This window comes from Salvelinus fontinalis, chromosome 27, assembly GCF_029448725.1.
Source record: "Salvelinus fontinalis isolate EN_2023a chromosome 27, ASM2944872v1, whole genome shotgun sequence".
Lineage (NCBI taxonomy): Eukaryota > Metazoa > Chordata > Actinopteri > Salmoniformes > Salmonidae > Salvelinus > Salvelinus fontinalis.
Window position 1 is genome coordinate 6,852,500 of NC_074691.1, and position 26,641 is coordinate 6,879,140.

Here is a 26,641-nt window from a genome sequence, read left to right on the forward strand (position 1 = left end):
TTGACAGCTTAACAAATCATTGATTTATTTTTTGCAATTTTTTTTAGCAATTAACAATCAAAAACATTCTTAACAATCGCTAAAGTTGAAATGACTTGTGGATTGACAATCACATGGAATCATTATTTTAATAAGAACCTGATATCCACAGTAAATTCACACTCATCAAAGTTATGCCCTTAATCATCATAAAGCAGACCATTCTCAAAGAGGGAAAATACATGTAAACCATATTTCATCAAATAGTTAATATTCCCTGTTTAAAAAGTGAAAGCACATGCATTATCAAGTATTATTCTAAAATCGAGCCTAGATATTTGTCTTCCTAGATATTTGTATATTTGTATTTTGGGGGGGGGGGGGGTCAGCTTTGTGAAACAAACCCTCTCAAATCAGGAAACCTTTTCCCAGTGGAGCCATTGTATTTATTTTTGTTCTCTCACATACAGGTAGGGAAAAAACAGAGCATATGTCCTGTCAAGTGAGGTAAACACACAATGGCACAAAAAACCTACCAAAAAAATCTGGATTTTTATTGCCATGACGTCTCTTTTCCAAAACAAGAGCAACACTGCAATCTAGACCCACAATCTTAGAAAAAAATGGTTCCAAAAGTTTTTTTTGGGTTGTCCGTCCCCAAAGGATAACGTTTTTCGGTTCCAGGTAGATTAGAACCCTCTGTGAAGGACACATGCCGTAAAGATTATTGGGTACAAGATCCTTTTAGCCTCGCAGCTAGAGAGGGAGGGAGGGAGCTAGGGGGCGAGGCAGAGAGAGTAAGGACGAGAGTGTATGTGTGTGTATCTTTTGTGTGTGTGTGTGTGTTCAGGGGGGTGTGCAGTAAATGAGTAGTGTGCATCTAGCCGTAGCGAGGCGATAATGGGAAAGCAAAGAGGATCATTATCTCCGACAGCCTGCGCTGCCATGCACTGGCGGACTTACCATTAGGCAGAAGAGGAAATTGCCTCAGGCCTAACATCATCGCTGGGCATAAAAAAAAATATATATATACTTTTTTTAACATACTTTTTTCAGCCCCCCCCCAAGCTCTGCTCAAGGCAAAAAATTTTTTTGTCTGTTTAAGCTAGAGATGTTTTTTTGTTTTTTTGCATGGGCTGCGTCTCAATCCACCACATTCGCCACTGGTTTTAATGTCTATGATCCGCCAGCCTTCCTGTGGTGGAAGGTGGCCGACCTACAGCAGTGTTTGTCAAACCAGGAGGAGGTTTGAGGTGGAGGTGAACAGGGCATTTCCACGTAAAAGTTTACGGGTAATTCCACAGTAAATCTATTTTTTTCTTTTTCTGATGTTTCTTATATCTCTCAGACATAGGACAAACACTTCAAAACATACACTGAGTGAAAAAAAAACATTCAAGAACACCTGTTCTTTCCATTACATATTTTGACCAGGTGAATCCAGGTGAAAGCTATGAAAGTTAAATCCACTTCAATCAGTGTATATAAAGGGGAGGAGACAGGTTAAAGAAGGATTTTTAAGCCTTGAGACAATTGAGACATGGATTGTGCAACTCCATATTAGGAGTTAGGAATCGTTTTGAAACTTTTTTTACGATCTGTTTTTCTATGTATGAATCTGTTATTCAATGTGTTTCTATTGGCTAGTAGCAGTAAGCAGTTTATTTTAATACCTACAGGGGTCTTTAAAATTCCAAATCAAATATATAAATTATCCTTGGTATGACCATCTTAAAACAATTCCATATGTTAGCTTAGTAGAAACCAAGACTGGGCCCTTTGACTCTAGGGGGATACAAATACGCATTTCTTTAGTAAAAAGACAGATGCTGCTGATAATACTGCTATCATCGTCAAGGCAGAGGACATGTATGTGTAGCCCATGTACAGTGCCTATAGAAAGTCTACACCTCCTTGAAGTATTTTCACATTTTGTTGCATCACAAAGTGGGATTGAAATACATTGAATTGTAAAAAATTAAAAATGTTCAATTGATCTACACAAAATACTCCATAATGTCAACGTGAAAAGACAATTCTACACATTTTGTACAAATTAATCAAAATGAAATAACTCAAATATAGTCGTTGCATTAGTATTCACCCCCCTTTGTTTAGGAAAAACCTTAATTAGTTCAGAAGTAAAATGTGGCTTAACAAAACACAGAACTTATATTTACTCACTCTGTGTGAAATAATAGGGGTTGGCATGATTTTTGAATGACTACCCCGTCCTATGTCCCCCAAACATACAACATCTGTAAGGTCCCTCAGTCTATTGAATTTCAAGCACAGATTAAACTACAAAGACCAGGGAGCTTTTGGAAAGCCTCATTTAGAAAGGGCAGTGATTGGTAGATGGCCGTGATGGGAGAAAACTGAGGATGGATCAACAACACTGTAGTGACTCCACAATAATGACCTAAATGAGAGTGAAAAGAGGAATACAAATAAACAGAATAAAAATATTGCAAAACATGCATATGTGTGCAACAAAATACTACAGCAATACTGCCAAAAAAACGAGGCAAAGGAATGAAAGTTTTGGCCTAAATGCATAACCTTATGTTTGGGGCAAATCCAACACAACACATCACTGAGTAACTGCCTCCTTATTTTCAAGCATGGTGGTGACTGCATCATGGTATGGGTATGCTTGACATCTGGGGAGTTTTTCAGGATGAAAAGAAACGGGATGGAGCTAAGCACAGGAAAAATCACTAAATATTAGTGTTTACATTTTATGTAATCATTAAAAAAAAACATTACACAGCATTTAGTGTTGATTTTTTTTTGTCAACAATTACATCCATTATAATCCAACTTTGTAACACAATAAAATGTGCAGAAATCCTAGGGGTTGTCGTCTTTCTATCGACACTATCTGATTCTGCCTGGATAAAAAGATTATGTCATGTCATACTCTTTTTGTCCAGATAGCATCAGATACATGGGTTACATATAGTAAGACAGAGGGGTGCTGTTTTGCTCGCTCGGATGCTTTCTCTGGTGAGATCGTTTTAGCCACTTGCTAATTTAAGGAAAGTTGGTGGGTGCACTGCGCACTGTTCGGATGCTGGAATTATTTTTGGATGAACGTGCGAATGGACCCTACTTTTGATGTGATTTGTTTGACAATCAGATGGCAACATCATGACTGGTTGTGTTCATGGCACATTAAAAGGTAATACATTTTTACAGTTAAAACTACAGGACAGGGGCTCAGACTGGCCTCTGCCTTAGCTCTCCAAATCACTAAGTCTGCCCTGCTGCCATGTGCGTTATTCCCCTCCAAGGTGGACTGGAGGTGTGTGTATGGTATTGGTGGGTATCCGATGTTCCTTTTCATTTCTTTAGTCTTCTGTAATTCTCCTTTTACAAACAGTCGAAGTTCTACAAACACATTTTAGGCACATGCTTTGGTAGTTATGTTTTAGTAACTACTCTCCATTCCACTGCATTATTTAACAAGCTACGGATAATTTCACGAGCTGCATTATTTAACAAGCATGCCAAGAAGACTGAATATCAATCAGTCTGTTTATCTTTTGAAAATAGGATGGAGGATGATTATTTTAATCTCACAAAGCAAATGGGGCTCGAAGAGATGCAAGCTTGCAAAGAACATCTTCGTTTTTCAGACACATCGACGCTACTCAATTAAACGTCTATTCCAAGTTGGTTCAACGTAATTTCATTGAAATGACATGGAAACAATGTTTATTCAACCAGTGTGTGCCCAGTGGGTAACTTGCTATGCAAACGATGTCATATTGTTAGCAGCTAATTATCACCAGCACTGTTTTCTCATTGAAACCTTTGGTATGGAAAAGCCTCCGCGTCCGTTTTTAAAGGAACTTGTCACAGGCTATACAATACTTGTACTGCACTTGTGCATTTTTATGACACCTCTCCTCTACCCCACCCTTGTGTCTTTCCGCCCACCACAGCAGCAGTCAAGGAGGCATTTACCCCAGGATTCTGGATCCACAAGCTGCCTTTCTCCAAGACTTTGGGAATACCTTTACTGCTTGCGCTTACAGAAGCAAGAGAGATGAGAGGGGGCGATAAGGCTGTCAAAGTCATTACCTTCCTCACCCTTTTTTCTCTCCTCCACTCTCTCCCTCTCACAAAGGCAGCCAGTAGATTGGCCTCAGGATTCTCCCTCCACCCCACTAACAATAGCGGGGTTTAGGGATAAAACATATTAAACATAGTCCTGCAGGCTGTAGCCAGCCCGGGCGTCTTTTGGAGGGACTCTGGATGGAGAGTAGAACTGTTGCGTTCCCTTGTCCTCATGTAGCAGCTTCTCCTGTAGATGCTCCTCTTGCTGGATTTCGTCAGCTGCTTGGGCCTCATCCTGGGGCCCTTTGTCACCCCATTGTAGCTGCTCGCGGCTTGACTGCTCATTAGGCGACGTCTGCTGTTCAAAGTCCTTCTGCCCCCGCTGCAGTTGCTCCCGCAGTATCAGGTCACGCTGGAGCTGGTCGCGCTCTATTTGCTCCTGGTTTATCTGCTGCTGCAGTAGTTTGTCAGGAAAGGTGGTCGAGGTGGATGTCGAGGTGTAGTCCAACTGCCCCTCTCTTTTCCCGGGACACGACAAACAAAAGATGACCCCACCGGCCAGCAGTAGGCCGGCAGAGACAAAGGTCACGTACACGGCGCCCCCAGGTTCGTATTTACTGCTCTCGGGTACGTTGGAGTCCAGGAAGGTGGTGATGACCTCGTTGGTGAACCAGGAAGCGGGCACCAAGCAGAGGATGCCAGCCAGGATGAAGCAACCCCCCGCCCCGATGGCCGCGTGCCCCTTTGCCCGGTGACTGCCCCCCCAGCGGGTACATTTGAGCCCCAGGGCAGCGAGACAGAGGCCAAGGCAAGCCATCATGCACGACAGAACCATTGTGGTCCGGGCGGTCTGCAGGTAGGCAGGCAGTGAAAGAACAGAGTACTTCAAGGTGCAGCTGAACACGCCGGTGCTGTACCAGGTACAGTCCATCCACAGCCCCTGCATCTGGGATATGGCAGTCATGATGTTGGAGCCCACGTCGGCACTCACCTTCCAGTTGGGCAGCAGCGTGGCCACAGTGGCGCCCAGGACGCCCAGTAGCGCCAGGGCAAAGGCGAGGATCTGCATGGCGGAGGACGCCATCGGCGAGTTGCGAGTCTCCTCCTCTCCGGCACGGCGGCACCCTCACCTTGCGGTGGCCTGAGCCTGGCTCCTTGGCTCCGTCTCTCCCTATCGCCCTGGTGCAGGCGCGGGTCCTGACAGCAGATAATTCCTCAGTGCAGGCTCCAGTGGGCTGTGATAAAAAGCGAAATGAGAATTGAACTGAGCGAGCAAGCGTGACGATCAGACGGATGAGGCACAAGGGCTGGTAATGTGGGGAGAGGAGACTGCGCTTTGCTCTTTCTTTCTCCTTCTTTTGAGGGGAGAAGCGTGTGTGAGGGTGCTTTCTGTTTGCCTGCATTTTGACTCTGCATCCCTGGCTTTGTGTGACTAAGTTTTGTGGTGTTCATTTAAAGGCGCAATTATGTGCATTTAAAGCTGCAGTGTCCTTCCTCTGAAAGTAGGTTACTTTTTTATTTATTAATTATTTTACATCAAGCAGCTAGTTTAATTCACTTCAGCTGTCAGGTAAATGCTGGTTCTATACAAAAATGGAATATACAATATTTCTAATTGAAACGTGCATCAGCTATTTCTTGTAAAATAACGTGTCATTTCTTAAATTCTTTACCCTGTCTTCTTTATGTTAGTGACGTTCTGACATTGATGCTAATGTAAATGTGTTGCTAAAGTGAATAAGTGCATAGTTTGTCTGTAATGCAGTGTTTGAGAGAGAAGAAAACCCCATCCTTACCTTTTGTGTGTCTTGGACAGCGTGCCATGGTGCGTCAGTCTCTTCTCAATGTTGTCTGGACACAAAAGAGAGAGAAAGAAAACATAACAATAAAATAGGGTGAGCAGCTTAGCGATTCGCACTTCCTCCTTCCATCTCCTTAGCAACAGAACATACAATTCCATCCTTTTCAGTGTCCCATAAAAGACGTACCCGCCACACAGCCTTGTTACCTCTGAGCTACAGCACCACTAAGGAGAACTGAGTGGTGGACTGAGAGAAATGTGGTGTGAGAGTTGTTAAAGAACTAGACTAGGCTAGACTAACCTGAAGGTCATTGATTCAGATCAAGCTAATGTCCTCTCAGCAAATGGGCAGCCTGAGAAAATGTGATTAAAGACCGTAATAAGCTAATATTTTTCATCCCGGCATGTTTGAATGTCTGACTGAAATGAGCAGTTCAAGATTTGTTGGTGTTCCTTTAATTGGTTCAATATATCATTTAGACAGCCGAGAGTTTTGAGGTTTGATTTGACATTGGTGCTCGCTTGGTGGTGGCTCTGTGTGTTTCGTCAATCGTCACTCAGAGCACAATAGAAACCGACTGATGACAAAGACCTGCATCCTCGTCCTTTTGCCCTGCAGCCGATACGAAGGTGTCGCCCTTCAAGTGACCGCGTGAACTATGGCCGACTGCAATGCACAGATAAGACTGTGAACAGCCCCCTCCTTTTGTGGCGATCGAACACACACAGCAGTATCCCAACAACAGTTACACAACCTTTCCTCATAGTAATCCTGTGTCTATATATTCACACACTGTGACAGCAAAAAGAAAGTACCCTATCGTGGCAGACCTGCCCCGACAGGAGCCATTACCAGAGGGCTGAACATAAAGGTTGCCCATAGGGCTTTGACTAAATGTAGTGCACTACATAAGGAATAGGATGCCATTTGGGAAGCAAAGAAATATAAATGTACCACCTTCTCCTCAGGCCCATATCAGATACCCCCCCACGCACACACACACTTCACTTCTCTGTCCTGTGTGGAGAGAAAGACTACATTCATTTGAAAAATAGGAAAATATCACTGGAAGAGAAGAGATCATTTGACCTTAGCCAGTCTTCCCATTAGCCCATTACATTATCTGTTCCAGACCGGTGATGACAGGTACCGTAGCAGGGAGGGAGTGTGGAGAGTAAATGCCACTGTGATCATTACCACAGCTGTAGTCCTCATTAGGAGACCCCTAGCTCTATTTATGCGCCCATCCATTCCTGATGGGACAATGCTCCTCTACATCCCACCACCCTACTCCCAAGAATAGCAGCATCCGGAGGTGAATGACCGCAGGTCAACTACCAATTTGAATATCACGAAAATTGGAGCGAAAAAGGGGTAATAAATAAACAAAATAAAATAAAAATGTATGAAAGTAGTTTAGTGTCTAAAAAAGGGGATAAATATGTGTACAATATACAGTTGAAGTCGGAGGTTTACATACACTTAGGTTGGAGTCAGTAAAACTTGTTTTTCAACCACTCCACAAATTTCTTGTTAACAAACTATATTTTTGGCAAGTCAGTTAGGACGTCTACTTTGTGCATGACACAAGTAATTTTTCCTACAATTGTTTACAGACAGATTATTATCAGGAGGAATGGCCCAAAATTTAGCCAACTCATTGTGAGAAGCTTGTGGAAGGCTATCTGAAATGTTTGACCCAAGTTAAATAATTTAAAGGCAATGCTACCAAATACTAATTGAGTGAATGTAAACTTCTGAACCACTGGGAATGTGATGAAAGAAATAAAAGCTGAAATAAATCATTCTCTCTACTATTATTCTGACATTTCACATTCTTAAGATAAAGTGGTGATCCTAACTGACCTAAGACAGGGCATTTTTACTTTGATTAAATGTCCGGAATTGTGAAAAACTGAGTTGAAATGTATTTGGCTAAGGTGCATGTAAACTTTCGACTTCAACTGTACATAAATCATTTCCTCATCTTTCTTATATCTCTCAGATATTGGACAGACACTTCAAAACAAACTTCCTTTCGATACATTTTTTGGGACTATTTGTTTTTCCATGTATGAATAATTTCTTCAATGTGTTTCTATAGGCTAATAGCAGTAAGGCCAAATTCAATGTTTCATCAAATCTTTTTTTAAATCTTTTTTTTGATACATAAATGGGTCCTAAAATTCCAAATCAAATAGCTAGATGATCCTTGGTATGAGTATCTTAAAACAATTCCATATGTTTGCTTAGTAGAACCCTCCCGGCTTAGACTCTAGTTGGAGGACCAACTTTGGGCCTCCTGCCTCAAACAGAAAGTCACATTGAAGTCATTAAAATTGTAGAATTGTAACCTGTGTGTGTGTGTGTGTGTGTGTGTGTGTGTGTGTGTGTGTGTGTGTGTGTGTGTGTGTGTGTGTGTGTGTGTGTGATGTGAGAGGACATGGCAGGCTATTAAAAGCATGCAGTTCCATATATTTATCCCTTCTCCTTCCGGGCACCGAAGTTGGGCTTGATACAGAGCCTGTCTACCGAAAGTCAAAGGAAAAACAGTAGTGAATTTTACGGGCTGCATGCATCGCACTACTACTGTGTGCCATATTCCTTTGTACAAAAACTGTATGGACTTTTACTACCCAAATATGGGCGTCATGAATGGAAAAAAGTAATAAAGAGCTCTTTAAGACCTGACCAGATAATGTTTTGTCATCATTATTTTACTACCCAGAATTTAGACAATTATTTAGGTAACATGAATATTACTCGTACTCTTGGGAATTACTTCTAGCCTGTTGTCTCATTATTGCACATGACATGAGTCAATGAGACTGGAAAGAACTGCATTTCTCAAAAATACAGACTTGGATTTGGAGTTGTCATCTAAAATGTGTTTCTTCCCAAGGCAGTATACTGTATGGAATTCTCCTCCATTATGTTGCCAAGAGTTACTAAGTACGCAGGCAGGCAAGGTCATGCAGTTTACCAAGAGTAACTTTAAGGACAAGTAAACATCTACTAACGCAACACCGCTACAAGGTGAACAGAACATTCGCATTAATGTTATGTGATATCTGTGGTAATAGGATGTTTTTAATAAACTCTTTTTGATAGATATTGACCATATGAGCAGACTATAAAGTCCTTTACCAGCCTAGCCATTTGAGGGTGTAGTGTAGTGTATTTGATGCATGTTTAGCCTGGGCTGAGACGGGAGCGTGGGAAGAGGAGGGGCTGCGTCACAAATGGCACCCGATTCACTTTCTAGCGCACTGCCTTTGACCAGACCCCTGGTCAAAAGTAGTGCACTAGAAAGTGAATAGGGTGTCATTTGGGATGCAGTGAGGAGGGAGATGGGAACCAAGGCAACTCTCAGTAGAGCAGTGTTATTCTAGGTCTATTGCATGGCCTCCACTAAGTGGAGAAGTAGCTGCTGATGTGTAGGCTAGTTTTCGAAAGGAACATTCTACTACTCCTTGTTTACTTTTGCTTGTTTACTTTTCACTCCTATCATTCCTATGGGACAGTAGTAATGTGTTGTACTGAGGAGATGTTGTTAGGGATGGATGAAAATGTACAGAATGGGGCCTCCCGAGTGGCGCAGCGATCTAAGGCACTTCATCGTAGTGCTTGAGGCATCACTACAGACCCGGGTTCGATCCCAGGCTGTGTCGCAGCCGGCCGCGAAGGGGAGACCCATTTGGCCCAGCATCGTCCGGTTTAGGGGAGGTTTTGGCCGGCCGGGATGTTCTTGTCCCATCGTGCTCTAGCGACTCCTTGTGGCGGGTTGGGCGCAGTGCATGCTGACTTCAGTCACCAGTTGTACGGTGTTTCCTCCGACACATTGGTGCGGCTGACTTCTGGGTTAAGCGAGCAGTGTGTCAAGAAGCAGTGCGGCTTGGCAGGGTGGTGTTTCAGAGGACGCATGGCTCTTGTCTATCTGCATCAGTGTTAGTTTCTTTTAGGCTGTGTATCGGTGTGTCCGATGCCGCCCTTCATCTCTGATTCTCTGAATCTGTAATGTGGTCTCAATGAAATGATCCAGCTTTATGAAATGAACAGCTCACGGCGCTGAAAGTAGGCAAATTTGAATAGGCAATAACACTTTAAAACCGTCCTCATTTTAATTCGACTTTACTAACAACAAGAGGGTTTTGTGTTGGAGCCTACATGTGTTTCCTCCTGTTTATGAAACAAGAGGTAGGCATACCTGTTTGACAGATGATGTTAGGCCATAGGCTGAAATATCCACAGGTTTGTCGTTGAATTCCACCATCCACTCGTTTAAACAGGCTACCTCTGTGTGAGTGAAGGGATGTTAAGTTCAAACCGTCGAATGGAGGCAGTATGCGGGGGTATGCCATAGTCCTACCTTTTATTAAAGAAAATGGCAAAAAGCACAGCCCTACCCCTTGTTTGCTTAAGATTTTGAAGCAAAGAAAACATCCGATTTATATAGTAAAAATGTATAATATTTGGATTTCTGCACAATCTGATTGGGTGGGCCTGGCTCCCCAGTGGGTGGGCCTGTATAGACATGCCTACACCCCTGTTGTAACAGTACTTTGGTCCACAGTGCTGTATTCCAGGAACAAGCTATAAAACACCAGAGAAAGACGTTGCTCCGATACATATGGGAATATCATTGTTTAGTTTCTTTGACATTCGGAGGCTGAGCTACAACCTTCTATAGCCGAGGAGACAAAAACACACTTGGGAAGTAATCTAATTCTGTCACTATGAATTGATTAAGCTATTCACTTAATGTACAATAGAAGATGTTTAAACCCAAGACAGCTTTTTAGGGAAACGCTCGTGGCCTTCTCTCGTTGGGTTAAGCCACGGAAGAAGCGTAACCAGCATTTGAAGCGTACAGTTTTCTGCGTCGGTAGGCCTACTTTCGAAAGTACCACGCTCAGATTCCTAATGTATAATGTCTCAGCTGTAATTATTTGCAAACAGGGACCGTTTCGTTGCAAACAAGACATGCCGTTTTGGCATTGGAGAAATATGATCAGATGAACACATAGATCTATCTCTCTGTCTATTCTTAGCCTGTCATTTGTGTGGTAGTTTCTGCTAATATGTAAAATTATATAGATTTGCATGAAATGTTTCTAAAAGTAAAAATTTTCTCGGACCTGCAAATACGATGATAGATTCGTGCAATGCTTTTACTATAAAGGAGATTTTTCCACCCTCTACTCTTGTCCACGGTGGTCTGCAAACCCTTAACCATCTGGCCCACAGCCCTGTGCGCTATCAAAATGATTGTGTTACCATATAATGCTTGCAGGACGAAGAACAGTTTCTAAAACCGCATACAGTATCTAAGGCTCTGGTCTATACTAGGACTGAGGGAAAATGGTAGACATGTTCTCTGCTATCCACTTTGTTGTAATTATTATTTTGGGTATAGAGGAGGGTCACTTGTTTTGTTTCAAGCTTTCAGGGGGTGTTGATGTAAATATATATTTTGCTGACAGGAGGGCCGTCCATTTTCTCCATGCAACCCTTATTATAAATGACGTTCACTTCCTTATTGCTCTTCCCAATATTTCTCATTACTGTGTACTCATCTAAGATTCATAATGTTTCATGATGGAGGATGAGCCTAACTGAGGACTATGGTTTGGCAGAGACAGACTGTTGGCAGTTATTCTGTTGGCACTTCCAAAGAGGAATACAAATTCAAAGCCAGAGGTACATTTCTGGAATGCTGGAATGTTGGTGTAGAAGGGGGGGCCTACCCAGAATTCTTTTAAAATAAAAATAAAGTATTATTAATGTGAAATGGCGAGCACGATTCCAACGTTTTCATTGCCTGCTTGTTTGAAGTATTTTATTTTTTAAAGAAGAAATGTTGAAATTGGTCACATAGCCAAATCATTTTTCTAGGCTTGTAATGAAGATACTGCACGTCTAGTCTGGTATTAATTACAGGTTTCTGTTCTGCTTGTTGTTCCCTCTTGTTAAAGCCTTGTTCATACAAGCACATAAAAATACAACTGTGTTGAGCTCATTCAGCAAATCTATTTCCAAAGGGAAAGGTTACGAGCAGGAGACTAACAAAGACCTATTGAAGTATTTTAGCTAAGAGACAAATGCAAGAAACGTATTTTCTTCTTAGATATCACTTCATGTGCAGGCCCTATGGTCTGGAGGTCTAGGCACATGTATGCAACCCTGGAGACTGGGATTCAATCCTTGTACCCACCCTTCCTAATCTGTCTCCCCTGCTGTTTCTGATCTAAAATGCCCTAAAAATATATATATTATTACAAGTCCCTTTATGATTACCGAATTTACTGATGTTTGCTGGGATGACAAGCTGTCCAGCAATGAGAAATGTTGCATTGGAGTGCTGTTAGAATGTTAATTTGTGATACTAGGCAACTAGGCTATTTGTTGCTTTCCATTTTCATTGCCACACTACCCCAGTCTCAGATGAAGTTGGAATAGCAAAACTCCACAGCAAGAGAAGTGGGAAAAGGTAACGTCTTAAGTAATGAGGATGAACTAAAGGCGTTAAGCCTGATCAGCGTATCGCAGTAGCCTCAACACCAGGTGAAATGGGATATCGGAGTTGAGAGTTCATTCCATAGACTGAAATATTTGAGTATGAGCAGCCAGTATACTGACTACTGACTACAGCCTGGAAGAATCAACTCTCCCCAAATCATCAAACAGACAGGAATATAAACAACCTATTTACTCCCACAGTCAAGAGGCAATGCCCTCACTATTACCTGCCAGCAGTTGAGTTGACGCTGTGTTTTATCACCAATGAGGCATCGCCATGAAATTATTAATGACAGGTTCCTAAGGTATTTGACTGTTTTTGCACAGCATATACAGTCAATGTGGATGGTTAAATAACTAGGTGTTTAGAAATTATAATCTCTCTGGAAAAATGTCATTCGTTGCCATGACATCGGAGTAATGGAATGATGAGGGAAAAGATGGAACCCATTTCCGGCGACCTGATTGGAGTAGCCATAATAAGGAAGGTACATGAGCTGCGATGGAAAGTGCAAATGAACAAGCTGTCGACAAAGTTATTAGAACGAGGATCGTGTAAATCTATCTGGTGTTACTCGACATGTCCAAGTTGCTAACAGATGTGCTAGTGTACACAAACTGTCATCCATAGACATATCTCAGTCCAACTGTAGATTACTGTCGCTAGATGTGGTCCGTATTATCTAACGGAAGTCAACCTAATGCGTTGTAATCAGTCTCGCGTGACGAGAGAAGAAAGAAGGAAACACTTACCGCTATTCTATCCATCCAGTCGGACAACTCACAATGGAACGTTTCCCCTGTGTCTGAGGGATTTGCAGACACACACACACACACACACACACACGTGTATGTGAGTATGTCAGGTCAGCGAGTGCTAGTTGAGTCTTGAACAAAGAAAAAACTATCCTGGTCACAAGTACAGTATCCCAGTATGCCAACGCTCTGGTCATCTGTGGTGGAGCTCCTAGATTCCAAGCCTTTTCGTGAAGCTAGTCTCCCTGTTCTCTGCTTCTCTCTCTCTCTCTCTCTCTCTCTCTCTCTCTCTCTCTCTCTCTCTCTCTGTCCTCCAAGAGTTGCTGAATTTCCTCTTTTCACTTCAGTTTGCTCCTCAATTCATGCACCTCGGTGAGGTAGCGGCAGAGTTCCCTTCCCTTTGCGCTGTAGATCCAGGAGGCCCCAGGAGGATCCCAGTCATATCATGGATGAATGGCAGGAGGCAGGAGTCGGCTGATCCACTGATGGCTGAAGAGACCCAGCTGTGTTGGAGCATGCCAGAGAGCAGAGCACACCTGCCTGCCTGTCTGTCGGTCTGCCGCTGCTGCTGTGGTCTTTGTGGAATGGCAATCCCCCTCTATTGGTCTGGGTAGAGAAAAGAGCACGCGGCTGGCAGACAAGAGAGTATAGTGATACTGTAGTAGGCAGGCAGAGGGAGTTTTGAGAGGAGAAAGTGGAGGAGGTGGTGGACCAGGCACTGCCTTCAACAGTTTCTCAGTTCAGAGGAGCTGCTGCCAGTGGGCTGTGTTATCTGTGGAGCCCAGCCTCCAGTCCTCCTGCACTCTGCCCCCAGAGATAGTTCTAAAATCAGCCATTCCCCATTCCTCTGTCATCCACTCCTTCTTTAATCCACCCACTGCTGAGACCAACATTTACTTCTCTTCCAACACAGCTTCTCTTCCGAGGCCTTTTTCTTGTGAAGAGTAAGCAGTAGGCACGCTTCTGAAGTGTGTTCCTTCTCTCCTCAGGCTGTCAGGCGGCAGTGTGGCAGTATGTTCAGTGGTGGAGGCTCATGTTGAATTTATGTGTGTGTGTGTGTGTGTGTGTGTGTGGAGTGGGCTGTGTTTATGGCCCTTCACAAAAGGTGTTACTGTGGCAACAGGAACTGAACCGGCTTGCCATCACACACAGCCTCCTGTTTCCCCTTTAAAGCAATCTGTTACGCACATACCTTAAAACCTCTCCATCTCCTGAGTGTGTGTCTTTGTTTCTTGTGTGTGGTCTCCATCTTTGTTGTGTGTGTGTGTATGTCTATTCTCCTGTCTGTCTATCCGTCCGTCCGCATGTCTGTCTGTCTTTTGTGTCTGGCCCAGGAATGCTGTGTCTCATCCTTCAGATCCAAGACTGTAGCTAAATTGACCAAGGACATTCCCCCCTTTAGAGAACTGCACCAACTGAGAGGAAAATAAATCTCCTCCCCTTCTAATTTCTACTACTCCCTCCATTCCTCCATTTTACTTGACGAAGACTGGCTGACGCCCTTACACCTGATTAACGTTGTCCGCAGACCTGTGAACAAAAAGACCTGGAAAGAGGGCCAGCAATTATGACTCATTGTGTTGGTGCTAATAGACTGGATAAAAAAAAAGGATCTCTCCCTGCTCCAGCTAGCTACAGTGTCTGTGTTCACCAGAGCCTCAACTCCACTGTCTGAAGGAGGAAGAGTCTGTGTGAGTCACACACACACACACACACACACACACACACACACACACACACACGTAACAAATGTGAAATGGCTAGCTAGTTAGCGGGTACGCGCTAATAGCGTTTCAATCAGTTACGTCACTTGCTCTGAAACCTAGAAGTAGTGTTGCACCTTGCTCTGCAAGGGCCGCGGCCTTTGTGGAGCGATGGGTAACAATGCTTCGTGGGCGACCGTTGTTGATGTGTGCAGAAGGTCCCTGGTTCAACAACGGTCGCCCACGAAGCATCGTTACCCATCGCTCCACAAAGGCCGCGGCCCTTGTGGAGCGATGGGTAATGATGCTTCGTGGGTGACTGTTGTTGATGTGTGCAGAGGGTCCCTGGTTCGCGCCCGTGTCGGGGCGAGGGGACGTACTAAAGTTATACTGTTACATTGATGCTGTTGACCCGGATCACTGGTTGCTGCGGAAAAGGAGGAGGTTGAAAGGGGGGTGAGTGTAACGAATGTGAAATGGCTAGCTAGTTAGCGGGTACACGCTAATAGCGTTTCAATCAGTTACGTCACTTGCTCTGAAACCTAGAAGTAGTGTTGCCCCTTGCTCTGCAAGGGCCGTGGCCTTTGTGGCGCGATGGGTAACGATGCTTCGTGGGCGACCGTTGTTGATGTGTGCAGAAGGTCCCTGGTTCGCGCCCGTGTCGGGGCGAAGGGAGGGTTTAAAGTTATACTGTTACACACACACACACAACACTGAGGCTCGGGTAAAGGATGCTGCACCTTCACTGATGTGGTGTGGTTGTTGTGGCTAGCTCTGGTCCATAGCCCCACAGTCTCTGTGGTGTGGCTGTGGTTGTTGTGGTTAGCTCTGGTCCAGGGCTCAAAAGTCTAAATTTGGGCTCTACCTCCCTCTAGCTAATGGATGGAGCAGCAGGAGGAAGAAAGAAAGTGTAGGAATATTTTGCATCTTTCTTTACGCTATTCTTCTGTACCACTCAGAGTTTCTAATGCATTCTCTCATCCAGTAAATATTAGTGGCGTAGCAAAGTGTAGCAAAACATTTTGCAACAGAAAACGTTTTGCAACAAAAATGAGTTTCTTATTGGTCAAGGTCAGGTCGTTGCTCCCCGTTTCAGTCACTTTTCTTCCATTTGGTGTCTAGTGGATAAGACCTTGATTAGCCAATAAGCTACAGTAATTACAAAGCATCTATCTATCAATCAGAACAACTCCATTGTGAGCCTGTTTTTTCTTTATTTAAAAAATCATAATTAAATATTACATCATTTAACTTTACCTGTACAATGTCATGTATATGAAAATAATATTCATTTATTAGAGAATAAATTACAGTTCAGCTAAATTGGAATAAAGATAACAAACCTTTCAACAATTTGTAACCTTAGAACCTTATAGTCCCAGCTGACATTTTGGTCAAACAATGTGTTATTCACATAGAGATGCTCTTTAGGTGGTCCTTTACATCTGAGATGTGTCCGATTTTCTTTAAAGTCATTTCACGTTGAGAAAACAAAAAAATAACTACTACATCAGAAAGTACTAATTTGCACAAACACCTACTAACTTGGTGCTATAAGGTTCTATCTGCAATCCAATCACATCAATGCTGGGTTGTCAATTACAAATGATTGTATGTAAGGTGATAAACTAGCGTATATATATATATAAAATATGAACGAAGAATTCGCTACACAACAGTTCTGCGATCAGGGATGGGGAAATGTTGATGCTCAACATCTCAGAACTGAGCTTTGTGCAGATAGAACTTGATAGTGATACATCAAATCACTTCAAACATGAAAGAGCTTGAAAAGGGACTTTGCTTTAACTTCATAAGATAAATGACATAGAAATGTGACACCTCAGCTTCGTTTTTCTGTGGATATTAACACACAAACAAAAATAATATAGAGATACATATAAATAGGAACAGGTTCAAATAAAATACTCAGATCGGACGTTTTTTTTATCAAGCAATTCCAGTCCTGAACTAGCAACTGCTTTTGTCAAAAAAAGCCATGAAGACAGAAAGATACTCGCGATTGAGATCCTGCATTATATTTACAAACGAGGCGAAATCGAGAGGCGGGGGAAAAAGCGAAAGGAATGCTATTGAACGTAGGCAACTGTGTTTAGAGTTTAAAGAGTGCAGCAAAACATGGGACAGACAGGAGAGTCCCACGGGCATCCATTTACAGTATGTACTGTGACGGTGTCTAACTGTTTTTGACCTTCAGGCCTTCCCTCTTCTAGGAGCTAAACGGATGAGGTCAAGTCAAAGTCACTGTGATCAGAGCTCAGTTCTTCGGGTCAAAGCCTACTCAGCAGAGTCAGAGTACGCACGATAAAGAGATTCATCCTCTAGCCCATAGCAACTTGACCAGGCTCTAATGTAGTCAGTGTGATAAGACCCTAGACAGGTGTTCATCAGCTCTCTGGGGTGAAGTTTCCCCTCGGCCACTATAGTGTTGGAATGGCAGCCTTCTGAATTCCCATCACCGTATCGTAGAAGCAGTCCTCGTTGACCACAGAGTTCAGGCTCTGCACACTGAAGTCCCTCCCTAGTAGGCCGTTGAAGTCCACACACTGGGAGTCATTATCCTGCCTCGCCTGGCCCCCATGCAGACTGCTCACCCTCTTCTGGACAGCAGGGTGGGTCTGTGTGGGTCTTAGGTGCTCCTGCTGGGTCCCCGTGCTCCTCGGCCCGACCTCTTCTGTGAAGTTGAGTCTCTGGAGCTGGGCTTCCAGGGTGCTGGTCAGGGAGCACAGCCAGGCCCTCTTGCCCAGTGTGGTGCCTTCCAGACTGGGGAGGCCCGTGGAGGAGCGGCTGGGGAGCTGGGGCTCCGTGTGGGTGTCTCCTGGACCAGGGTAGGGGCCGCCGCTGGACACACTGCTGTCGTCTGAGTGGTGCTGGTGGCCTGCAGTCCTCCCGGCCTCTGATTGGCGCTGTTGTCTTCTCCAGGAGCCGTCTCGGACAGGTGCAGGCTGGGTCCTGCGGAGGGAGCCTAGGTGCTCTCTAGAACCCGTCTCTGGTAGGAGAGGCCTCCGGGCGCAGTCTCGAAGGGAGCGAAGAGCTTTCACTACACTGGCCTTATTCTCCAAACCACTGGAAAAGACCCATATATGAGATCAAGTCAACTAGGCTACGTTAATTCAAATGTATATCTGTTGTAGTTTTCATGATTGATAAAACATCCATTATCGCGGTCAGTTTCATGTAATCTCTCACCTGCTGCAGAGCTGGAATACGGTCTCTGGTCTCCCCTCCACCTGAGACTTGGTGTGGACCAGCTCCCAGACACAAGGGTTCTCTGTCCCTGCTGTGTTCCCCAGGCGGACCTGCACTGCCGACACTGGGATGAGCCAGCGGAACTTGAAGGGGTCCAGGTCGGAGCGTGACGTGGTCTGTAGCGCACAAAGAAGCCAAAATGTACACGCGCATCAGAACTTGTGCGGTATCCATTGTACAACATAACGTTATCGGAAGAAGTGTGTTTGAGCAACGTGAGACTCACCATCCTCTTCCTCATCTTGCTGCTCTCACGGTACACCAGGATCACTGCTCTCGTGAAAACTGAGGACAGAGGCAGGAGCGACTCGATTTGAGTCCGACCGTTCTTGATTGTTGTAATAAAGAAGCAAATATTGACATCATCCTGTCCAGTAATTCTGATTGAACTCGTCATTGGAAAAAGCCCCACTCACCGAACACTGTCAGCTCAGGGTCTTTCCTCATGCGACACAGGGAGGGGAGAGGGTTGAGCCACTTTAAAGAGGAGTGGATGAGGAACTCCCCCATGGAGATCTCTGTCACCTGGAGAAGAGAGAGGAGGACACTTAGTCCGGGAGGCTGGTGGTGGAGGGGTTTCCTCCAATGAACTCACTCTACAATCAGTACATTCATATCGTTCATACAATTACTTGAACTAACAGAATCAAATATTCGTATCATCGAGAAGATATTACTATAGTTTCATTTGGCTGTTATGTGTGGTGGTGATGACTGTACCTCTTTCTCAGGGCCACTCTGCTCTGCCACCAGCTGGTCAAACACAGTGCCGTAGTCCTCGTAGATCTTCTGCATCTCATTGATGTGGCTGGCCACCTTCTCCATGGCTCTCAGGGCCTCTGATGGATGGAGACGGGTCGACACACAGAGAGGTGCACGTCAATAGAGCTCACCCCTAACACACCAGACAAACCTGGAAAGACTGCTGTCTGTGGGTCTTATGGTTTCTCTGTGTTTGTGTGTGTGTGTGTGTGTCTATGCGGGCTCACACATAAGCCATGACATATATAGTCCTACCTGTGAGGTGGCTGTGCTCCTCGCTTTCGGGGTCAGTGAGGGAGACCAGCTCTCGGAGCAGCAGTGGGTACTTGAGCACCCTCTGGACTGGCTTAATGAGGTACGACTCCAGGGTGGAAGAGTGCTGCTTGGTGGGGTTCCTTGCTTCCAGGAACTCCTTGAAAGCCCGGTCCGTCTTTGCTGTAAACAGGAAATGAGGACTTAAAGCAGGCTTCGATGCAGGCATTGATTGGCTGCCTTTTGCACTGGCTTTTCAGATGGCATTTAATGATTAACTGAGCAGGGATATTCAGGTCTACTGTACATAAGGTAGGCATCAGCCTTACCTCGTTCCAGAACCTTCTGGACTTTGATGTGGTTGGCACAGAAGCCGCTGTAGAGCTTGAAGTGGTCGGCATAGTAGAGGAAGGAGCCACCCAGCGAGAAGAGAAGTTTCTGGATGCAGAGAGAGAGAAAGAGAGAATGCTTGCTATTCACGTCCTGTGAACATCAAATAGGCCTACCGCTGACTAACTCTGCAGTCAGTAGGTTAAGTAACATCCTGTTGATAAAGCTTGAAGATTTTCCACTAGACCTCGAGGCCGCATCCCAAATGAAACCCTATTCCCTATTAAAGGACACTACTTTTATGACCACAGGCGTGAGCATGCAAAACATTAGGAACACCAGCTCTATCCATGACAGACTGACCAGGTGAATCGAGGTGAAAGCTATGATACCTTATTGATGTCACGTGTTAAATCCACTTCAATCAGTGTAGATGAAGGGGAGGAGACCGATTTAAAGAAGGATTTTCAAGCCTTGAGACAATTTGAGACATGGATTGTGTATGCATGCCATTCAGAGGGTGAATGGGTAAGACAAAATATTTAAGTGCGTTTGAACGAGGTATGGTAGTAGGCACAAGAACTGCAACGCTGCTGTTTTTTTTTCTCCACGCTCAACAGTTTCCTGTGTGTGTCAAGAATGGTCCACCACCCAAAGGACATCCAGCCAACTTACAGGCAACTGTGGGAAGCATTGGAGTCAACATGGGCCAGCATTCGTGTTGAACGCTTTCGACACCTTGTAGAGTCCATGCGCCAACGAATTGAGGCTGTTCTGAGGGCAAAAGTGGGAGGGTGCGACTGAATATTAGGAAGGTGTTCTTAATGTTTTATACACTGTGTAAATGGAATAATGTGCCATTTGGCACGCAACCCCAAACTCATGGGGACTCTACCTTGAACTGTTCCGGGGTCTCCAGAGAGCTGAAGTTGGGGGAGGAGGCGATGCGCTCCTCCAGGGTGTGTAGGAACACTCTCTGGAAGTCCAGCATCTCAGGCAGACTGCCAAACAGAGACTCCATCTAGTGGAGGGAGGAGAGAACAACAATTAGAAACGACCCAGTGGACAGAAGATTCTTTATTTTTTAGAAACCCTTTTTTTAATCTACTGTGAATAGAAAATTCAAATGCCCAAAAAGTACAGGATAGAAGACGGGAAGAGGTTTACAGCCAATGTAGCGGAGGTGGTTGGGAAACACGCTCATGTGATGGTTAGCATTGTCTGAGATCTGACCCACTTTTTATTCCCTGAGACCAGGGTTCCAACCCTGGTCAGTCACACTAGCATACAGCTTGCTAACAAGCCAGAATTCAATGTTATCGTATTTAACACGTGTTTAGACATTTTACACGTATGTCTTTCCATAGTGCCCCCTTCGTGCTCTACCTCGTCGTGGCTGAGGAAGGTCTCACTCTGTAGAGGGGTCAGGTAAATGTCAAACAGACAGCCCAGGTCCTAAGGGACAGACAGGGGAAAACGTCATTAGACTGTGACGTCATCGCTATCAGACTATTACACCATCGCTGTCAGAGAAATCCTCATTCTCCTCAGCCTGACACATGGACGTTAGAGTAGCAGGTGGTAAACATACATTACACTCAATGCTACGAGAGATCATTAATAAACAGGCACTTAGAGACCATTCATTACCGTTAATAAAGAGAGACCATCAATTTGAAATCCCCGGAGAGGGCGTTCCAGCGCTCTCTCCGATGAGGCAGCAGAATGTGAGTGATCAGGACCCGTATTCATTGTCTCAGAGCACGATTGCTGATATAAAATCAGATCCCCCCCCCCTCTGTCCATTCATTACCATTTCAAATGCAAAACTGATCCTAGATCAGTACTCCTACTCTGAGACGCTTTGATGATGCTCATGTATTTTAAATTATTTAACAAATAATTGTACAAATGACAGCAACACGCCGAATTACAAGTACAATTTACAATGGAATGATGAAATAGGAAGGATTTTAAATATGACCAAAAAAAACATAAATATGGCCAACTATGTACCTTGACGTAGGACTTCTCTGTGTCTACCAGTTCCTGTATGACCTTACGGAGCCTCTCAGAGATAGACATGTGTCTGGGGCAGGGGGGCTTCTGGACCTGTGGCCCGAGGGGCTCCATGGAATAGGGGTTTCTCTGGCCCTCTACCACCACCGCCACACGGCCCTCTGGGAAGGTCTGGTACAGCGAACACACCGTCTCCACATTCTGAGGGAAACAGAAGAGAGACGAGTTTAGCAGATATTCTCATTTCAGCTCTGAATATCAAATGGAATCTACTGTAACAAGCACCTAATCTTAAAGGGGAATATCACAATATTTTGTTTTGCATCCTATGACACGTTGCATCATCATGATGATGTGGATGGAGACACTTTTCTTCTTAAAAGTCCAATATCTTGACAAATTGACTACTGACATGCAAAACATGTTGGGACTGTATCAACAGTGGACCAATGAAAAAAATACCAAAATATCGTTTTTGAATGAAATTCCCCTTTAATAATCAGTCAGTTTAAATCATCAACCCCTTGTGTAGTATAAAAGGGTGTCAAACCACGCCCTCTGTATTTATGGAGAGGCAAAGAGTGCAGAGGGTCAGGGTCTACATCCCAAATGGCAACCTATTCCCTATATAGTGCACTACTTTTGACCAGCACACTATAAATGGAATAGAGTGCCATTTGAGATGCATCCCAGGTTTAAGCCATAGGGCTCTGGTCAAAAGTAGTGAACACTATTGGGAATAGGGTGTCATTTGGGATGCACATATCATCTAGGAGTTTTATATATTTGTGTTATTACCATAATGATTCAGCCAAAATGAATCAATTAAGATTCAATTAGAAAATACTTATTTTGTCAACAATTTTCCACAAGACATGAGAGAGAGCGCCTAACAGTGAGGTATCAAACGAATAACCTGGTGTCAAGTTTATGAACAAGCAATCTCCCACCACGTACGCTTTCACGCTCTCAAAGAAAGTTGGAGTAATCAGCGGTGAACACACACACGGGCCGAGGCGACCCTCAATAGCAGATTAAACAGATCGGAACCCCCGCCATGGCTTTGTTCATTTGCCATCACAACGTCTCCTGTCAGGCTATAATAAAGTGCTGACACACGAATAAATCCCCTTGGTTAGGACTATTGTGCTGCGCTGCAATCCAGCTTTAAAATACCCTCTGAACTAGAAGCAAGGTCGGACAGAGAATGGGAAAAAGATTCGAAGCGTTAACATTTATGGGCTTATTAACTTCCCGTAACGTTTGCTCTCTGCGTGTCTCACATGAGCGTGTAGCCTATGCATCTTATACAATAAGATGTTATACAACAATACTCTACAATAAGATGTTATACAACAATACTCTACAATAAGATGTTATACAACAATACTCTACAATAAGATGTTATACAACAATACTCTACAATAAGATGTTATACAACAATACTCTACAATAAGATGTTATACAACAATACTCTACAATAAGATGTTATACAACAATACTCTACAATAAGATGGCAGCAGTAGAAACAATGCATTCAAAAAAGCTCTTGTTTCTAGGCAACAACATCAAAGCAACACTAGTTACAGCGCCCGTGCATCACCAGCGCAGCTCAAACACAGAGCGAGTACAGTACAACAATAACACCACACAGAGGGACACCACAGTACACTGGCTACAGTACTACCAGCAGAGTGATCCCGTCGGCTGCCTGCTCGCAGGCTACGCAGGAGGCCACCTCGTCCAGCAGTCCGGCCAGCCTGTCCTTCAGGGACTGCCTGAGAGATGGCAGGGTGAAAGTCCCAGGGATGAAATCCCCCACGCCCACTTCCACCTCACCCTCATCCTCCTGGGGCAGCACCCAGCACATAGCCCTGGTCGACAGGGCCACCCGGGGCTGCTTTCCCGGGGTGAACCTCTGGCTGTTGTTGGTGGAGCTGGATAGAAGCTACATGCTACATGCCAGGCTGGGCATTCTGACCTCTGCTGTTAGCCATTAATCCCTGGAAATTCCCGTACTCTCCCTCTCTTTATCGCTCTCTTTATTTATGTCACTCTCTCTGCCACACACACTTAAGGAGTAAGCCTGCAGTTTGTCGTACTACACCTCTCTCTCTCTCTCTCTCTCTCTCTCTCTCTCTCTCTCTCTCTCACTGTGTCTCTCTCTCTCTCACTGTGTCTCTCTCTCTCTCTTACTGTCTCTCTCTCACTGTCTCTCTCTCTCTCTCTCTCTCTCTCTCTCTCTCTCTCTCTCTCTCTCTCTCTCTGTCACACACACTTAGGCAGTAAGCCTGGATTGGATTAGCAGTCTACTCAGGGTCATGTGTGCTGACAAGGCTTGAAGTGTCTATGGGCTTTAGGAGCCTTGGAGGAGGCAGGGAGGGAGGCGTTAGCTGGCTGGGAAAGACATTTGGCCGAGTGGATTTCAAGTGAAAGCAGAGAAAGGGATTTATTGACTTCGAGTAATGGAGGATATTGTCTTTGAAGCAATTGCCTTCAAATCTAAAGGACATGACAGACCAATATAAATGTCAGTAATGTGCAGTGGGTGGCCATTCTATCGCCTCTGACCACACAACATCGGCCGCCATTTTCTGTCCATTACACAATGATTCTACATGTTGAATCGCCACCATTCGTCGACCCCCTAAGGCAGTGTTATTTGATGTGAATGAATTCCCGAAGTGAGGGACTCTTCTCTCTCAGGCCATTGTTCTACCAGAAGAGTCCCTTCATACTTCCAATAGTTGTTGATACCAGTTGATATTGTGTGATGGTGTTGTTGTCACCTGGTGAGGCCATGGCATTGCAGGTGTGTATGACCTGGGCTTGAACCTGAGACAGTACTCTCCTGGCACCTCATCTCATTTTAGCAGATGTCCTGATCGCCAACACACGGCACGTGATCAAACACACCACTCACTGCTCTGAAACCTCCACTGACACACACACACACATTGATAGATATTACTGCACTGCTGGAGCTAGAAACGTAAGTATTTCTCTGCACGCTGCGATGACATCGACAAATCTCTGTACGCGACCCACACACACACACTCCAGGCTCTATTTTCACAAACCTAACGCAATGGTAAATCTCTGGCGGAAGCACCACAGGTGCCAGAAATATGTGTCAGAAATATTTTTTTTGCGGTTTTCACAGCGGGAATTATGAGCGCAGTAGCTGGTGGTGGTGTGAAAGGGCTGGGTTTAGATGAATAAATACATTGGCGGTGTCACGAGGGCTTGGCCACTCATTGGCCAATCAACGCATTTCATGGCTTAATACTGCATGCCGTTGTCTCATGTTCTGTAGGTTATTGACAGGCTTTTGCGTTGATACTACAGTTTATTAAATAGCAGAGGCTGCAGTTACTAGTAGCCTAATAACAGTCAACAACAAAAAAGTCTGTGTTTGCTCAATATGTTTGGAGTGCTGAAATTGGTTTTAACGAGTATAGTTCTACATCACACTTCTCCTCAAATAGAAAAAATACTAGGCTCCCGTAAATTTTATTGCATGTGTGAGGCACGTTCTCAATAAGCAAGATATAGCCTAGGATATGTTTGAATCATTTGAATATGTTTGGTGGAGTGAGTCTTTGGTGACCAGACAAGAGGCGCTCTTTGGGAGTATTCACTGCAGGTAGGGCTATGTGAATTGTTCACGCAAAAGCATGATGGCAAAAGTCTCACGAGTGGACCATTAAGACACCTTTGATTGATAGGCTACTTGGCTAACGCATGGCCAGGATAAGAAATTCACCCGACGCATTGCTGTTGAACCAGCATTCGTTACACTAGGGTAAGGGTAGCCAACTAAGGGTTTGTTTTTTAATCAAACTAAACAAACAAATATTCTTACAGGAAAATAACTGAAATGTTTCTCAATAGGGTCACCAGTATCAGCTCATCTCTCATTCCATGATTAGCATATGGACATGTAGCCTACATGAGGGGTTTTAAGCACATCCCAAGTACTGACAGGAGCTGGCTAAAGTAATGTATAGAACAAAAGGGGATGTTCTCTCCAAACCCTTTATCGCTACTAGTCTTGACTAGCCGACTTAGGTAGGGTAACAAAACAGCCTTCATTGAGACGAGGAGGGGAGGCTTTGCTTGGTTTTTTAAATCAAATTAAACGAAATGGGAAAAAACAACAATGCAAGTTCTATGGGCACAAAAAGCACATCTCTCTTGTCCCATACGCATATACAGATGTAGGATCTCCATTTGATCACTCAGTTGTTGTTGAAAATGTTCCCGCACAGCAGGAAATAATAACGTGTAGTCTATTCAAGGTTTAAAAAGGGTTCTAAAGTTTGTCATTTCCACTTTAAAATGTCAGACTTGATTTGCCCTAACGAAAAATGGATCAACCCCTACAAGAAAATGTCCATTAATTATAATTCACATTTCCTGTTCTTTTTTCTGTAGTAGCAAACTGGCTCAAATTTAGATCCTACACTTGTAGGCACTGTATTTTACGGCTGGATAAGCTGCGCTTCTGCTGTCAAAATCCATGCCATAACCAACCACGTTACCGCTAAAACCAGCTTTCGGTTGGTCTTAAAATATCCCCACCAGCGCATACTGAAATTGGCACTTTTGGCGCACGTTTTTAAGGACACACCTCCGATATTGCCACCCCTTCCACCTCAGCGCAAATGAGTTCATTACAAGACGACAGGTAAATTACCAATCCCGGTGGACGTGTTTAAAAATGGCAGAGCGCCGGGTCGATTTTTACTAACGAGCATTTAATAATTGCGCTGGCTTAGTGCCAGCCGAAAAATAGAGCCCTCCATTTCACCTGGCCGAGCTGCTCCGTCTCATCGGCAGGTCGTGGCTGTTGTGACACCTCACCAAAGGGAGACGCTACGGAGCTCTCTGGAAGCTCCTGGGGCGGTGGCATATCTGAGAGAGAAGCAGACAGGCCAGTATGATCAAATAGATGGAGTAAAGGAAACACACACACAGTAACCCCCCCCCCCCCCCCACACACACACACACATATATCTACAGGTGCTGAGAGAGAAGTCCTGGTTAGACCACTGTAGGCAGTTTTACAGGTTAAGTCCGTCTGACTGGTGTCAACCACCATTGATCTGGCTCCACTACAAGCCCAGCAGGCAGGAGCAATTCATTTGGCCTCCTCTCCCCGGGGTCTTGAACAGCTTACTT

General features: G+C 44.4%; 2 protein-coding genes across 3 annotated transcripts in view; both read right to left on the bottom strand.

Moving 5' to 3' along the window:
* LOC129824930 (claudin-20-like) lies at positions 1–14,155 on the bottom strand. The gene is made up of 3 exons (XM_055884502.1): positions 13,119–14,155; positions 5,841–5,895; positions 1–5,279 (listed from the first exon to the last, which is right to left on the bottom strand). The coding sequence occupies exon 3, from the start codon at positions 5,126–5,128 to the stop codon at positions 4,187–4,189; it is 942 nt and encodes a 313-aa protein (XP_055740477.1). The 5' UTR covers positions 5,129–5,279; positions 5,841–5,895; positions 13,119–14,155; the 3' UTR covers positions 1–4,186.
* A 1,863-nt stretch (positions 14,156–16,018) lies between these two features.
* LOC129824931 (rho guanine nucleotide exchange factor TIAM2-like) overlaps positions 16,019–26,641 on the bottom strand; it is a 37,499-nt gene continuing 26,876 nt past the window's right edge. For both annotated transcript variants that reach the window (XM_055884504.1, XM_055884503.1), the window contains 11 exons: positions 26,271–26,374; positions 21,455–21,658; positions 20,825–20,893; positions 20,334–20,459; positions 19,438–19,546; positions 19,112–19,291; positions 18,815–18,933; positions 18,511–18,619; positions 18,321–18,379; positions 18,035–18,210; positions 16,019–17,911 (listed from right to left, as the gene is read on the bottom strand). In XM_055884504.1, the coding sequence (XP_055740479.1) occupies positions 17,266–17,911; positions 18,035–18,210; positions 18,321–18,379; positions 18,511–18,619; positions 18,815–18,933; positions 19,112–19,291; positions 19,438–19,546; positions 20,334–20,459; positions 20,825–20,893; positions 21,455–21,658; positions 26,271–26,374 (1,901 nt within the window). In that variant the 3' untranslated portion in view covers positions 16,019–17,265. The remainder of the gene's footprint in view (positions 17,912–18,034; positions 18,211–18,320; positions 18,380–18,510; positions 18,620–18,814; positions 18,934–19,111; positions 19,292–19,437; positions 19,547–20,333; positions 20,460–20,824; positions 20,894–21,454; positions 21,659–26,270; positions 26,375–26,641) is intronic.

Coding starts and splice junctions, on each gene's coding strand:
- LOC129824930 (XM_055884502.1), bottom strand. CDS start 5,128: ATGGCGTCCTCCGCCATGCAGATCCTCGCCTTTGCCCTGGCGCTACTG.